Raw genomic sequence first — 17,595 nt, forward strand, 5'->3', positions numbered from 1 at the left:
AAATGTCAAAAATATTATATCTGTATATATACTCACAAATTTCTATCCTATCACATAATACTTTACTGTCAAAGTTATATCTACAAACGCTCAGTAACCCATCTTCACATGGTTGATACTAGGTTTGAATGACACAGACCTCAAGGCTTCCTCCTGGAGGTCAGATCTTTGAGCCAGACACCAGACAGATGGCCTTGACAGATGCATCTCACAGCCCACAAATGTCAATACTCTCAGTATTATTATGGTAACTGTCAGAGTAATAACTATAATTAAACCTTTATAGTAAATGGTACTTTGAATCTATCATTATTAATATCCATTATCTCATGTAAACCTCAACTACTCTGAGACATTCTCTTCATTTTATTGGTTAGAAAACTAAAACTGAAGAATGTAAGTGCCTGTCTCCTGGACACATAGTAAATGATGAATCAGGACTCAAAACACACACTAACGACATGATCTATGCTTCTCATTACCCAAAGCCCATCTCTGGTGAACTAATCTCATAGAGAAGGGATGGACAGTCTGAACCGTCCTAGTACATTTATCTGCTACTCTAGCACACACAGAGTGGGTTAGGGAGTCAATAAATGACTTCTTGGTAGGAACAGACTGGAAAACTGGGAATGAGTAAAATTGTGATGCTTGAGTCTGAAGGCTGTATGTATGACTAAACCCTACAGAAGTCTTTTGCTCACTGAGATGGAAAAAAGATTCTGTTAAACAAACAAGAACAGCCATATGACCAATGAGCTTTTTACTGAGGAGTCTTTAATATCCATATCTCCCACTGCTGTTGCTTAGGTGCTAACACCTAGGTTAAGAATATACCTCAGAAACAGGAATGGGACAGAAACAGATCATTTTTCTTTGATCTGTGATATACATTCTCAGGGAAAAACTCAAAAATAATGGTTTAGTACAATAAAAAATATGGGAAGACAGCAGGAGAAATTAGGACCTAAGAAATTTGTTTAAGATCCCTAACCATTCTGTAAAATTGTATCTGACAACCAATAGTGACCATTTTCTTACTAGCCCTTTTTAGCACTACCACATTCATTTAAAGCCAAACATGAAAGAAACACACACCCACCCACACACAAAACTAATGGTATAAGAATGTTCAGTGTGTTGCTATTTACAATTATGAAAAAGTACTTTCAATTTAAATGACTCAGAAAAAAAAGACTAAATGTGACCTTATAAGCAAATGGGATATTATACAGCCATTAAAATGTATATGTATATGCATGTATGTGTATACACACACCTAAAAATATGGAATAATTTGGAAAAATGGTTAGGAATCACATTAAGTAGAAAAACAAGAGAAAAAAACTTCGAGTCTTTTAAGACTCCAAATATGTAAAATCATGGTTAAAGAGATCATAAAAAATGAAAATAGTTAATACAGTTAAGATTTTAGGAATTAAAGCAGGATACTGTCATGACCTTTCACACAAAATTTTGACACAGCTTCATCACAAAAATACTAATATAAGTAAACATTACTAATCAATACTAAGTAATGCGTGCAGGAAATATCCCTGGGAGTCTCTGCCATCCATAATTCACATTTAAAGGATGACGAAGAGGGATGGAGGAAAGAGGGAGAGAGACAGGAATGTGGTAAGGATGATGCTTTATGCATTCTTCTTTTTAAAGCTTAAAATATATCCCTTTGTTTTATAGGGGAAAAAAACTTGATTAAAAAACACAAAAATACATTTTGAAATATAAAATCAGTATACTCTTAGCTTTTAAATTTAACATTACTATTATCTACCGTAGCAACATCCTTATGCTCAGTGCATCAGAATCATTCTGGCAAACTTTATGATGATAAACAGGTAGGGTATAAAAAACAACACACAAGCTGGGTCTAGAAGAAGAAGGGGCAAGCCATGTCCTAAGTGATCATGACAAAGCATTCTCTTTCACAGGGATACAGAAGAATAAATTGTGTATAAGTCAATGCCTATAAGCAAAAAGGAGAGGAATAATCCAGAAGTCATTCTCTCTCTCTGATCACTTGCATTAGGGAAGATGGCTGGCATGCTGTAAGCAGCCCTAATGAGAGGCCCATGTGGTGGTAAGGAACCAAGGCCAGTTAACAATCATGTGAGTGAGCTAGAAAGTGAATCTTCCACCCCTGTCCAGCATTCAGATGACTACAGGCTTGGTTAACAACTTGACTGTAATTTCATGAAAAGACTGAGCCAGAACTACCCAGCCGAGCTACTTCTGAATTCCTGACCCACAGAAACTATAAGATAATAATTACTTGTTGTCTTAAGCTGCTAAGTTTTAGAGTAATTTGTTATACAACAATAGATAACTAGTATTGATCAACTATAAAAGTCATCAATGGCAAGAATTCCTCCATGAATCTAACACACCATAAACAAACTGTAAGAGATAAGAGAGGTTCCAAAATTAGTTACCTGTACAATTGGTGGGGTTGTCTGTGAATAGGGTGATGTCACACCATAGACAGTTTGACAAGTCTGTCCTGGATAATATATGGTCGCTTGAGACTGTGCAGGAGAGTACTGTTGCTGTACACTGACAGACTGTTGGTTAGAATCCCAAACACCATAATTCTGTCCCTGGACTGGGCCTGGGGCTGGCACTGGCAAGACAGCAACGCTGGAGTCTTGGTGTACCACTCCATCACTTTGGGCCACATACTGTGAACTGGAAACTTCCACAGGGGCTGTCACATGTGGCACCACTGGCACAGGTGGAGGGGCAGCAAGGGGTTCTGTAGAATGTCCCACCAAGGTCTGAGAATGATCATAAGGGGCAGGAGAACACACAGGGTCCATGTTGGGTGTGGGGAGGAGCACCTTTCCAGCATTAGGGTTGCTAGGATCCACATAGGCCTGCATGGGATAGCCTGGTGGGTAGCCAGCAAAAGGGTGATGAGTGGCATTGTAACCAAGAGAGTCATAGGGGAGTGGAGATGTCATTCCCAGGTTCTGCATCTGCTGTTGCTGTTTCTGAGCCTCCCGCTGAGCCACCTCTTGCTCAAACAACTTCCGACGCTCCTCTGTAGAAAGTTTATTGCGGTCTTTAATTCGAACTTTCTTTTTAGAAGTTGGTGTATCATATCTAGAAAACAAAAAGAGCACCACAAAAAGTTTTTCCCTAAATTACAGACAAAATCAAAGCACTACCAAGCAACTCCAATGTGGCACTGGTTTAAAAATCACATTCATAATTACTTAAGGAGTCTTGCAGATAGGAGAGAATACCAAGAAAATATAGATGCCCAGATGAAAAGAATAATTTTATCCTCAGATACTAGAATTTCAAATTAAAGATACATACAGCATCCTAAATAGATTCTTCTTTATAGCTGGGGACAAATCTATAAATACAAATTCTGAAATTAAAACAAAAACCAAAATACACTAATAAAAGCTACAGAATTTGATGTATGTCTGACCACACACATTTATAACAAATATCAACAAAGGATGAGCACGCACACATAAAAGATCCTAACTTTTGTGCTCGGATCTCCAGTGCTCATTACATTATAATAAATATATGAAGGAGAGGTCCATGCATAGAAATGGTACGTGTCATGAACCAAGAAATAATCCAACATTCAATTCAATTCAATGCCTCTAAGATTCATGGTATGGTTAAGCAAGGATCATATCTGAAGAGAATTAGTAACTTAGAAGATGATCTTCAAATTCAAAAAGCTCAATGAATGTCAACCAGATAAAAGAAAAATAAATCCTTAGATAAACACAGGGTAGTGATAATGCAGAATACCAAATACAAAGAGAACATTTTAAAAGCAGGCTGAGAGGAAAACCAGATTAAATAACAACAATTAGACCAACAAGTTTCATAGGAACAGTAAGGGAGGCCAGAAGACTGAAGAATAACAGCTTCAAAGTGTTGAGAAAAAACTGTGAAGTGTTGAAAAAAATGAGAGTCAATGTTCACAAAAGACTTGTACATAGCTATAATATGCACAAGAGCCATCAGGAAACAATCCAAATGTCTACTGACTAAGGAATTTATAAACAATGGTATGGCTATACAATAGACTACTACCACTCAGCAATAAAACAGAACTACTGAGACGCATAATAACACAAATGACTCTCAAATGCAATATGCTAAGTGAAAGAAGATAGATTCAAATACGATATGTGGTACCATACACCATATATATGAGAACCAACAAGCTAGAAAGCAGATTAGTGGTTGCCAGGAACTAGGAGTAGTAGAATGGAACTGACTACAAAGGGGCACAAGAAAAATTTCTGAGGTGATAAAAGTGTCCAATATCATGACTGTGGTGGTGGTTATATAACTGCATGTATTTGACAAAACTCATTGAATTATACACTTAAAATTGTAAATTTTATTGTAATTTATATCTGATTAAATAAAGTTGGTTTTTAAAATGGAGGGTAAACAATAAAAACAAAAAAATGAAAAAGACTTTTTAGACACAGATTGAAATATTATGAAGAGAAATTCACTAAAAGAAATCCTTTAAAGGAAGGTTTGAGACAAGAAAAAGAAAACAGAGAAACTGGTAAATGTAAACAAACTAAATCTGTTTGTGTACATATAAAAAATTAATGATAACTGATGGGGGGCAAGAAGGAATTTTAGTATATAAATTGGGAAGGCTAAGCGATCAGAGTTAAAGTATCCTAAAGTATCCTAAATCATTTACCTTGCTCAGGATATTGATTAGAGTTAGATTTCATTAAATTGAAACAACTAATTAAAGAATTGCCACGAAACATTTTTTTAAAATCAGCTATGAGCTATTTGTCAGACATAGAGTAGTTGAAAGGAAAAGGAAGACATAATTAAATCCTACCAACAGGAAGACAGCATACTTCTGTTAATATCAAATAAGAGACTATAAAGCAAGTCTCAATAAAATTCTAAGAACTGGCATGATACAAACCAATTAATGGCAATTAAACTGAAAATTTAACAAAAAAAATTTAAAGATACTGCAAATCATAATGGTATTTAGAACTAGATTAGAATAAAACTACATTGCCAAAAGAGTAGTTCAAGTGGTACTACTTATGGGAAAATTTAAACCCTTAAAATAAACACTTGTTATAGAAGAGAAAAATGCTGAAAATTAACAAGCTAAGACTCTCAATTATTCCGATTAAGAAATTAAAAAATATATACAATAAGCCTAAAAAAATGGAAGGTAATAAAAACATGAGTAGAAATCAATACTAAGATTAAAAAAAAAACAAAAAACATATGGGTGATGTTGCTGTAACAAGAACAAGCATAAGGATTAGAAAGGAAAAACAAAAATTCATATGATATGGACTGTTGACAAAGACAACAAAGTGCAAAAACCCTATACTCTTGAAATTAATAACAGTTTTATATGGCCACCAAACATGAGATCAATAAGAAAAGGTCACTGCATATCTAAACATAGCAACAAAGTGAAAATGTAAAAAATCAAAGTTCTTAGAAATAGACCATATGACACAAAGAGATTCATGGAAACCTTTACCTTTATTAAAAATATTAAAGATGTAACTAGACAGAGAATATTCAAACACTCAATTTGAATACAGAAATAGAAATACTCAAAACTGTAAAGGTGTCAAATCTTTGAAGCCTCTCTTTGGGAGGGTGGAGGAGATGGGAGAAACCTGACAAGCAGATTCTGAGGAGAAACAAGTCTGAGAAAAGATATGACATCCAAAAGAGCAAGTAGGGATTTGCCCTACTTGCTATCAAGACTTAATATAAGCTACAGTCATTATGAGCCCAGAAACAGAACCTCCTCTATATGAAAACTTGGAGAGAGCCTGCACTGCAGATCAGCAGAGAAAGGGTGGCCTTTCAAGTAGATGGCGCTGGGACAACTGGGTATTCACTTATAAAACAACATATACAGAAATTCTTACCTTACGACATATACAGAAATTCCCAATGGATTAAGGACTTTAATCTCTTTTTAACAAATATCATCACCTCAACGGTAGGGAAAAATTCTTAAAACACAGTAAGCACTAACCATAAAGAAAACATATAATAGATATAATACATTCAATTAAACCATAATTTAAAAATTCTGTATATCAGAAAATACAAAGAGTCAAAACACAAGCTATAAACTGGAAAAAAATACTAGTAAAACAGAATTATATTTAGAATGTATATAAAAAAACTCCTAAAACTCAAAAAGACAAATCATTTAATAAATGAACACATATAAAGACATTTCACAGAAGAGGAAACAAAATGGCCAATATATATATAACAAGATGTTCAATCTATTAAGTAATCAGGAGAATGCAAATTAAAATTATGATGAATTACTGTTACATACCCAGATAGCCCAAAATTAAAAATTCTGACAACTGCATATAGCCTTTTTTTCTACTAGCATGACAGTTACAGAGCTATGACACAGGGCTCAATCAGCATTTTGACTAATACAGTACAAGATTCACTAGAAAACAAAATTCTGACTTTGGAAGAATTACCATCATCTTTGAAGAGTTATCGCCCACCAATGCCCATGCCCCTTTAAAGAACAAGTATTTGGCTCCTCAAATAGTACTGAAATGTTATCAAGTAAAAACCATTCAAGTACCAAAAACCTTTTATTAGTCTTCACAGCTACTATTACTGTCAAAAGAGATATCTCAGTATTTATCGGTGAAGTTTTATATTCACTCATCAAGAGAATATACTTATTCCAAAAGCCCCTTCTGTCCAAAATCAGAAAAGTATATGACTTGGGCACTTTTTGAATTGTTCAGAAAAGAGAAAAACTCACACAGGCCACTTACCTGTCATCTGGCCTTTTTGTTCCTCGCTCATAGGCAGACGAAGGAGGTGAGAGGGAGCCCCTTCGTTTCTTTTTCTCTTTATTTTGAGTTTGCTTGTCAGGATCTCTCTCTCTTGACCTGTTAGGAGTCTTTGGGGCAGCTGTTTGATCTCTGAAACCGGTGGCATCCCTTCCTCGTTCAGTTACTAAGGGAAAAGGTTTTTTTAAAACTTTACTTGGTAGACTTTTCTCATCATGATAGTACATCAACTATATAATAAAATTTCTACTCAACAAACAGATTTACAGACTCCTCCCTCATATAACCCGACCTGAATCTGATGAGACACAAAGTCTCGTGTGTGTGTGCATGCTACTTCCTGAAAGCCTCTTCCGTGAATGCCCTTTTCTACCTTTCCCCACCAAAGTCTCAGTTCAAGCCTTCAACATTTTAAACAAGTTCTGTGGAACATATGCATGCAAGATATTCCTGTTACCTTTAGTAAAGCAGTCTGCTTGTCAGTTCAAAATGAAAAAGCCTTCTACTGCCCCTCTAACTGTGTATATTTACAATCTGTAGAAGAAAAGCCTGGCAATGCTAAGCATAAAAACCTCAAGAGGAAAAGTCTCTTTAATTTAAAAAAAAAAAAAAAAAGGATTAGACAACTTTTTATAAACTATAATTTCAAAAGGTAAATATTTCAAACACAGGTGATAATAGGTAATAATTGAGGAAGTTATCAAAGCCAGAGAGCTAAATCTTCAAAAAAAGAATGCTGGCTTCCTATTGAAAGATGTACTACTAACCTTTTCCCTTCAGTCTCTACCTAAAATGGTTTTTGCTTTCTTTATTCTCACCCAATTCCACTATCACTGCTCCCAAAAGCTATCGTTGAGTACTACTTCTCACTGATCATGCCTCCTAGTTCCTTATCTCCCTAATAAGTCTAAATCCCACCACTGAACATTTCAATGTAAATTGACTGATATTATAAGCTGTTGCTTTGTGTATGTTAGTACCACTATCTGATGAATCCAGACTGCTCTCTTCCTGGAGGACAGAATTTCTGATAAAATCTCTCGCAGCACAAAGCAAATTCTCAATAAACTGTTTTTTTCCCCTCAATGCAGAAAACATGCTATCAGTTGTTTTCTCCCTAGCAGCAGGGTTAGGTTTGCATATGCCATTCTCACAGTTCTCTTTTTAGTTGCCAGAAACTCCATTTATTTGCAAAACAGTTACTAATCTACAGCCATATATGAGCATTTGTCCGTGAACAGCTAACAGAACTCATCTACACCATACGCTGGTAGAAAATGCTGTGCAATTAAAACAATTGTCCCAGCTCACAAGGTATTAGTACAACATCCTCCTGTGAAGTACTATTACTTAGTTTCATCTGAATCTGCCCATGACTACTATATTTTCACCTTCAAAACCAGGTTCCTTGCCCTAGTGTTAATTTCCTTATGATGTGGCTATTTCTTCACTACATCCTGGTAAAATAAGAAATGGAATCATACCAACAGTTCATATTCTGACTTTGAGTCTTAGAGTATGTGAGACAGAGAAGTCATTCCATTTATCAGGCTGATTTTCTCATAAAATGAAGGTAAAGCTAGACTACATATTTCCCAAAGTATTTCACAATCCTTGTGAATATAAAAAGCTCTATGTGCTTTAACTGTTTGACATTGAAGGGTAGCATAGAAAGCAGGCTTGAATTATAAGCATTTCTTTAATCTAAAAGCCTGAGACTGAGGTTGATGAGGGGGTCCATATGTGAGTGAGAGACTAAAGTTAGTGCACAAAGGTTGCTTCCTGAAAAGATTATAGTCGTCTATTATAGATGATGCCATGTATCATCTCTCAGAGGACCACACCAGACTAGATATTTGCAAAACCTTGCGGGGAAACATCATAGGTATTTAAGCTTTGACTATCAAGCTAATGATTTCAACTCAGCGGGCCCAGAAAAACTAGCTTCTGATGATCAACTCTACAGTGCTGCCACTGGTTTTGTCAACCAGTACTGCCTAATCCTGCCTTGTTTCTTATGGGAAGAATTCTTTGCAGCCCTAAATAGGGTATCTGTCTATGAGGAGACTAAAGCAGCAGAATTAAAAATATCCAAAGATACAACAATAATACAAAGGACACCTCGCATGTCTTTAACCAGTAAGATTATTTAACCAGTTTAAGGCTTAAGATTATAAAAGGCTCTTCATGCCAAAAATAAAGAAAAAGATCAAAAATGTGACATACTGGCTCCTTTTCTTACATGGGGTCAGTGCTGGAGGGCCTAAAGAGACCAATGACAGCCAGTGTAATTGATCCCATTGCTTTAAATCTCTAACGTATGTTGGAAACAGAACTAGATGGTAAAGCCCAGAAACCAGACCACCATGGCCTCCCTGTTATCTGTCCTGTAATAATGATTCTTAATCTTTTGAAGGGTCACTGACTCCCTGAGAATCTAATGAAAAGTTCTGAATTTTCTCCAGAAATATGAATGTACACAAAGAATTTTGTACAGAAATATCTATGAGTAAAGACAAAGATCTGTAGGAGTATAGGTTTAAGAATGTCTGCTCTAAAGGAACAAATGAATGAAAGAAAAACTACTAAAGGCCATGACTTCAAGAAAAACAACAACAAAGTAGTACAAAGCGACGTCTCTTTTGGCAAAAATTCACCAAGAAATCATAAAATACAAGTTTCCAAAGCTTTACACTATATATTTCATTTACCTAATTATATATGGTCTGGTTTCAAAAGCAAAATAGCTCAAGTTCTTATCAGTTACCTCTGTATATTTCCAAAAGAATATTTGTAAAGCCACATGCACAGAGTATCTCTGAATACCTACTTGTATTCTCCTTTTCAGTTTGACTTTTCTTTGGAATTCGATATACCTCCTGCAAAAAATAAACCAAAAGAACGATTGTTAGTGTGGAGTGGAATTGGCGATTACTTTGAAGCTACCTGATTTCACATGGCAACAAAGAATGGGAAAGACAGGCTGGTATTTAATTCTTTTCCAAAATTTGGCTTATGTTTGGCTTTAAATAAGAATAGATCCTAGTCTCGTAAAAACATAGAGCACAAATAAAAACATTTTAACATATATCAGGCTTGTATGATCTCATTAGTCAGGTATCAGTCTAAGTAAATGAGGTATTGCATTTCTGGCAGGAATACACTCACTTCTTGATAATTTCCGTACGCTTTCTGCATATAAAATTAAGTCATTTATAGTTCTTTTACTGAGATTATTCAGAAGAACAATTCTAACATCTCACTCACCACCCCTACTTAAAGGGAAGAAAAGGTTAGTGGTAACTCAGCTTTATAAAAACACTTCAAAAAATTACATGTGTAAAGACAATTTCTGCTATCCAACATATTTTTCTATAAATGTAAAACCAACTTGGTTAATGGCCAAATGTAGTATCTACTTTCAAACTGTTCTTTTTAAAAAGGAAAGATAAGCATCAGATTATTGTCGCTCTTGAAATAGCATCTAATACCATACCAAAATTGTTCTTGAGAAATGTAAAGTGTTTTTAAGCCATAAGGTATCTTTTCTTGCTGTATGAATCTAAGGTCTAGAACCAGTTCTGTCCCCTGACAATCCATCACTGTTCTAGTCCATCAAGTAGCTCTTGGAAATAACAGTTCCTTATTCAGCCTCCTCAGTAAGTGGGCAAATGGCAAACCCATATATTCTCAATGGTACATCATATGATATCCTCCCTTTAGAGTAATCTCATAATATTGACCATATCTATATTACCTGGTAACCACATTTTTGGGGGAATTATATTCCAAGAAAATCAAAGAACTCCTCTTCCCATATGATTGTTGGTTTTAGCAATATTTGTAAAAAATGAAAAATAACCCAGATGTCACGTAGCTGAGGATGGGTCAAGACGTAATATTCAGTTGCATTAGTAATGACCAACGTGGGCTACACAGATACAGGGCAATCTATATAAATGTAGATTTAAAAAAAATCCTTCACTATTTCATGCAGGCTGATAAATTATCTAATAAAGATGATGATTGTTATAATTAAATGTGCATTTATCCTGTGTGCCAGGTATCATGCTAAGTATTTCAAATGCATTATCTTATTGAGCTTCAAACAAACCCTATGAAGAGGTAAGTACTATTATCTCCATTTTACAAGTGGAAAAATTTACTTAAAAAGCTGAAGCAACCAGATCAAGGTTGTGATGCTATCAGATGGTCTGACTCCAGAACACTTTTATCTTCTACACTATATGACACAGGATATGGCTAAAAGCATTAATTTAGAAAGGAGGACATTTGGGGACTTAAGCACAAATGTAGTGGCATTGTCCATCCCCTCCGGGATTCTCTTTCTGATGTAGGACTTCCACTAGAGCTGCGGTTCTCTGGCTGCACGATTAGACCATTCTGGGAAAGTTTTATTGACTCTACAAATATAAGCATGGGTCCTAGCCATCTGTATTTTTTAGAAGCTCCCTAGATGATTCTGGATGCCCAGAGAAGGCTGAGAACCACTAAGTTACTGTCTTAATAGTCCTCATTTACTCACTCCTCCTTACAAGGGAGAATCAGAGAGAACTATGCCTATACATGCCTGTCCTCAGCTCGGAGCCATATGGGCTCTTCTCTTGGGCTGCTTTTGCTTGGAGAGAGGACACATTCCATCTGCTCCTTTGCAAGATGCCTGGAGTTGTCTAGCTATAATAATGAGTCAGGGATAAAGACCAGAAGGACAGAGCTGACAGTCTTAACTCTGTCTGACTCCTCTGTCCACTTCTCAATAGGGTTACAAACTTAGAAAAAAGAAAACCACTGGTCAGCACCTACTCACACTACAGGGGAAAGCAGATATACCACTAATTTTTAAAAGCTTGAAAATGACTATAGCATTAGTACTCTGTAAACCTAGATAACATGTTTATTCATGAAGGATGATTACAACAGACGAGGGATATCTGTGTCAACTAAGGATTATATAATTTTAACCTATTTGTGGTTTCTTTTGCATAAGGTCTTGGCATCATAAGATTTCATTACAAACATTTACAGTAATTTATTACACAGACTCTCAAGTTGGGGACCTATTCTGTGGTGGTCGCTAAGTACCAGAGGATATGCTTCTCAAAGATACATTCTTAATTCCATTCAAAAGTCTAGGGCAAACTACAAGTGGAAAATGTATTCTGATGTTCACAAAATGAAGGATTATCTCTGACTGTGGTCAAGGGCTACTATTAGTGTGTGCCTGACACTACAGAGAGCAAGTTCTATCAACATACACCTAATCACTTGGCGTTACTAACTTGATCCTCCTCTTTATACAGTCAAAAGTACATACAAAATGTAAGCTAGAAACTCTGATTCCTGAAGCCCTGAAAATGCAACTAGATTTTCCCAAAATCCCACAATACTGAAAATAGAAGAAAGAAGCCATGTGAAGATTACTATAATACTTCTTAGGATCATTCTGGCTTGTGAATAAACAGCAACAGTATTAGTCTACATGATATGGAAGTCTTTTTGGAATGTCATACCCACAAGCCATAGAATCCATTGCAAAAAATATTTATCTGAGTTGGCTTCATTCATGTTAATTTATGTAAAATCACTTTACTTTGTGAAAAATTCAACTCGAGACACTGGCATATTATGAAAGAACACTGAACTGTGTGAATCAGAAGACATGGGTTCTGGGACTAACCCTGCCCTCAGAGGGGCGTAAAAGAATCTGGTTCCCCACTCCACTTAATGTTCTTTACACATCATCTTGTTTTATTTCTTTGGTGTCTAGGTGCAGCTCCCAACTAACAGACACACTCATATACAATCAAGCTATAATTCTTCATAGCCAAGACTGTCTTATTCTTTGCTATCGCTAGCACCAAGAACAGTGCTGGGGACATAATCAATACTCAGTTATTTGTTGAATAGACCAAGTTATTAAACTCAAAGTATTGCGTATCTCATGTTTTCTATCACTAAACTTATACCATCATTCTCTTTCATTACTGGTAAGAACATTATTTACAGGCCTCACACATAACCACAAACATTATGTATTTCCAAGGTCAGACTAATAAGTTTTTCTCCGCAACATTTAAAACTCTTCAATGCTTAGAACGGTCAATCATTCCTCTTCAGTCAAAGCTCGAAAATCAATCTTCACAGATTGTTTAATAAACACTGAATCACTGATAAGCTCATGCAACACCAATTCATCCAACATCCCTTTTATAAAAGTGTACAGATGTTATGTGAAGATGTTATTTGTGGAAATAAGGTTTGCTCATTTATATAACAAGTATGTGAATAACAACTATGTGCTAAAAACACATATTTTGGGCACTGGAGATACACAGCACCTATCGTCAAGGGATCACAGACTAACAATAATCATGGCTGACACTTCTTACTGTGTACCATGCCCTTTAACTGCATTCTCATACTTTATACTGCTAAAAGGGGTATTACCGCTATATGTACATTACATATGAAACAAGCTCAGAGAAGTTAACTATCTCAAGGTTATATAGTTTAGTTGTCTAGAAAAAGTATTTTTAGAGTGATTGCTATATTTAGCAATAACAATTTTTTTACATTAAAAAAGGAGTGGATGTTTTAAATATGGGTTACTGGGAAAATAATAAAGCTACTAATAGAAATGTACATCAGAAGATGAAGAATCAGCTTATAAGAGAAAAAGGTTATGAGCTTGAGTCTGAAGGGCAAGTAGAGAAGAGAGCCAACAGAAAGCTGAAAATATAGATCTGAAATTCAGGAAATAGGTTAAGACAAGAGATTCACATTTTGATAAAATCTTACAAAATGATAACTTACATTGTGGTAATATAGGAGACTGCCAAGAGAGAAAGTTCCTAGAGAAAAATAGGCTGATTTGAAAGAAAATAAAATGAAAACTTTCACAATAGTCGAGATATGGGAACAAACTAAGTGTCAACAGATGAATGGAGAAAGAAAATGTGGTATACATACATACAATGAAATATTTAGTCATGAGAAAGGACATCTTGCCATTTGTGACAACATGGATGGAGCCTGGGAATATTATGCTAAGTGAATCTTGGTGTCTTTTTTTTAAACAGTATCTTTTTTCACGGATATAGTATTTTTGTGTGTACAGACCATCAAACAAAAAAAGGAACATGAAGAACAGTGCATAGAATAAAATAAAATATTTAATTCACACACATTTAGTACTCGCATAAATCAAACAAAGAAAGAGAAATACTGTATGATACCACTTCTATGTGGACTCTAACAATGGTGGCTCCCAGGGGCTGGGCAGTGGCGAAAGCGGGGATGACAGTCAAAGAGAATAAACTTCTAGTTATAAGATGAATAAACTCTGGAGATCTAAGGACATAGAAGCAACTGAAGCGTCCTACAGTAAATGACTGGCTAAAGAAGCTGTGGTATATATATACAATGGAATATTACTCAGCCATAAGAAGAGATGAAATACTGCCATTTGCGACAACATGGATAGACCTCGAATAATCATGCTAAGCGAAATAGGCCAGAGAGAAAAAGTTGAAAATCACATGATTTTTATATGTGGGGTTATAAACCTAAAAGCAACAAATGAACAGAACAAACAGAGTCTCATGGACATGGACTACAGACTAATGATTACCAGAAGGCAGAGGGGAAGGGGGGAGGAAGGAAGGAGATGGGGTAAAGGCGGTCAAATATGTGGTGACAGAAAGAAATCTAACTATTGGAGGTGAACACACAGTATAATATATATATGCCTTACTGTTAAAATGTACAGCTGAAACTTATCAGATTTTGTCAACCAATGTCACCATAAAAATAAATAAATAAATAAATAAATATTCTGAGGATCTAATGTACAACAGTGATGACGATTGATAATACTGTATTATATACTTGAAAGCTGCCAAGAGAGATCTTAAATGTTCTCCCCACAAAAAAGAAAAGGTAATTGTAGGACGTGATGCAGGTATTAGTTAATGCTATGGTAGTGACCAGTTTGTAATATATAAGGCTATCAAATCAACATGCTGCACACCTTAAACTTACACAGTGTTATCTGTCAATTATAACACAATAAAGCTGGCCAAAAGAATGTAGATATTAAAACAAAATACCATTTTAGCCCAAGAAATGTCTTACAGCTATGATTTTGATGCTTTTTCTTTACTGTATATGAATCATAATTCCCTAAAGCAGTTAGATTATGTTTAAAGTTACAGTAAATAGATTTGGAGTAAACAGATTCTCCTATTTTAAAAAGTTTACTTTTAATTATATATATTTTTATAATACCCATTTTTGGTCAAAAAACAAGAATAATAACAACACATGAATAAGTCAATTACTACTGCTAGGTCATTAAGCAGGCTTACATTGGAATGTTTTCTTCCACAGTCTCAAAAGTACTCATTTGAAGTTTGTTGGCAAAGCATTTCAGCACACTTTTAGCATATCCCAAAGGATAAAAATTTAAACACTGATATCGACTGTTCTTGAGCTAAATAAGACTTTGAGAACAAAATAATTTACAATGAGTATAATTTTTTACTTTTTATTATAGCGATCAAATTATCCTTTAATAACAGGATAAAACTAAGTTTTACTTTTTAAAACTAAGATTAGAGTATTTGGTTTTTCCTTGTTAGCAAGTACTGATCAAAATGGGAATGTGCCAACCAAATCTTTTTTTTTTTTTTTTTTTTACTATTTTCCTAAATGACAGCAACACTAAGAACAATAAAAAGACTGTAAGCAAGGTCACACTTTCACAGCAGGAGAGCAGGAGAGAACAAAAAGATAGAAACTATGAAAGCAAAGCTATAAGATATAGAGACTAGAGTTCAAGTACCAAATTTAAGTAAAGAAGTCCTAGGAGAGCAGGAACTATTTTAAGAAATAATGAAGATGAGTTTTACAGAACTAAAGAAATATAAAAAACTTCTGAATAAAAAGGCTAAGAGTGCCTAAAAGGAAACAAAAAGACTATAACCTAGCAAGTCTGCAACAGGGTTTTTATGCCCCCCAAAAGCTCCTATCGGCTCATATAGGGATATGTGTTCATCACCACAATGTCTGTGGTGGAACAGGGTTGAAGGCAACCTAGGTGTCCATCACCAAAGGAAGGATGAATAAAATACTGTAGGTGCACATCAGGGAAAAAAATGCAGCAGCAGTTAGCAGCAAAGGATGAGAAAAAATACAAAGCAACATGGATTAATCTTAAAAACATAGTGCTAATTTTTAAAAAAGCAATGAGATAACATAGTACCATTTAGATATATTTAAACTACATGTGTATAATGGTCACCTCAATTGATGCAGAAAAAGTTATCTGGCAAAATCTAACATACCTTAATGATAAAAACACTCAACAAACCAGGAATAGACGGGAACTTCCTCAACCAGTTTAAGGTCATCTATGCCCACAACTAATATCATACTTAATGATGAAAGACTGAAATATTTCCCTCTAAACTCATAACAAGACAAAGATGCCTGCTCTTACTACTTCCATTCAACACTGTATTGTAAGTTCTAGCCAGAAATTAGGCAAGAAAATGAAGGAAAAGGCATCCAAATTGAAAAGAAAAAAGCAAAACTATCTCTATTCACAAATGAAATGATCTTGTATGTAGAAAATTCTAAAGAATCCACAAAAAAACCTGTCAAAGACAATTAATGACCTCAACTAAAATTACAGGATACAAGATCGACATACAAAAATAAATTATTTCTATAAACCAGCAATGAAAAAGCAAAAATGAAATCAAGGAAATAATTACATTATTATATGAGCATCAAAAAATAAATATTTAGGAATAAATTTTTTTTTTTTTTTAACCAAGGAAGAGCAAAGCTAGTATAACAAAAATTATATGGACGCTAAGTAAGGTCAGGCCTGGTTAGTACTTGGATGGGAGACCACCTAGGGAAAACCAGGTGCGGTAGGCGTAAAAAAATAAAAAACAAAAAACAAATAAATAAGGGATTGTAAGCTGACAAGGTCCTTGCAATCTGTAAAGTCTACCAAGGGTTGCCTTGCCTAAAAACATAAAAAAAAAAAAAAATTTACAAAACACTGGTAGCAATAAATTAAAGAAGACCTAAGTAAATGGAAAGACCTATGGTTATAGACTAGAAGACTTAATGTTGTTAGGATAGTAATACTACCAAAATGATCTATGGATTCAGTGCAATTCTTATCAAAATTCCAACTTTTGCAGAAATGGGAAAGCTGATCCTAAAATTCATATGGAATTGCAAGGGACCCAGAATAGCCAAAACAATCTTGAAAATATGCATACACGCATGCACACACACATATATACTCACACACACAGTTGGAGGATTCATAATTCACAATTTCAAAACTTAACACAAAGTTACAATAATCAGAACAGTGTGGTACTAGCATAAGGACAGAAATAAAATCAATGAGACAGAATTGAGAGTCAGAAATAAACCTATACATCTATGGCCAAATGATTTTCAACAAGGGTGCCAAGATCATTCAATTGGGGGAAAAAAAAACAGTCATTTTAATAAGTGTTTCTGGGACAACTGGATATCCACATGAGAAAGAGTAAAGTTTGGCCCTTACCTCGTATATACAAAAGTGAATTCAAAATGAATCAAAGACCTAAATATAAAAACTACAACTTAAAAAAAAAACTTAGTAGACAACAGAGGTAGATCTTTGTGACCTCAGATTCTGTGATGGGTTCTTAGA

General features: G+C 34.9%; 1 protein-coding gene across 5 annotated transcripts in view; it reads right to left on the bottom strand.

Moving 5' to 3' along the window:
- Window positions 1-17,595, bottom strand: part of SETD2 (SET domain containing 2, histone lysine methyltransferase) — a 100,071-nt gene that overhangs the window by 24,325 nt on the left and 58,151 nt on the right. For all 5 annotated transcript variants that reach the window (XM_039837581.1, XM_039837580.1, XM_039837579.1 and 2 more), the window contains 3 exons: window positions 9,682-9,730; window positions 6,834-7,017; window positions 2,454-3,123 (listed from right to left, as the gene is read on the bottom strand). In XM_039837581.1, coding sequence (XP_039693515.1) covers window positions 2,454-2,996 — 543 coding nt within the window. In that variant the 5' untranslated portion in view covers window positions 2,997-3,123; window positions 6,834-7,017; window positions 9,682-9,730. The remainder of the gene's footprint in view (window positions 1-2,453; window positions 3,124-6,833; window positions 7,018-9,681; window positions 9,731-17,595) is intronic.

Source organism: Pteropus medius, unplaced genomic scaffold (assembly GCF_902729225.1).
Source record: "Pteropus medius unplaced genomic scaffold, Ma_sr-lr_union100, whole genome shotgun sequence".
Classification (NCBI taxonomy): domain Eukaryota; kingdom Metazoa; phylum Chordata; class Mammalia; order Chiroptera; family Pteropodidae; genus Pteropus; species Pteropus medius.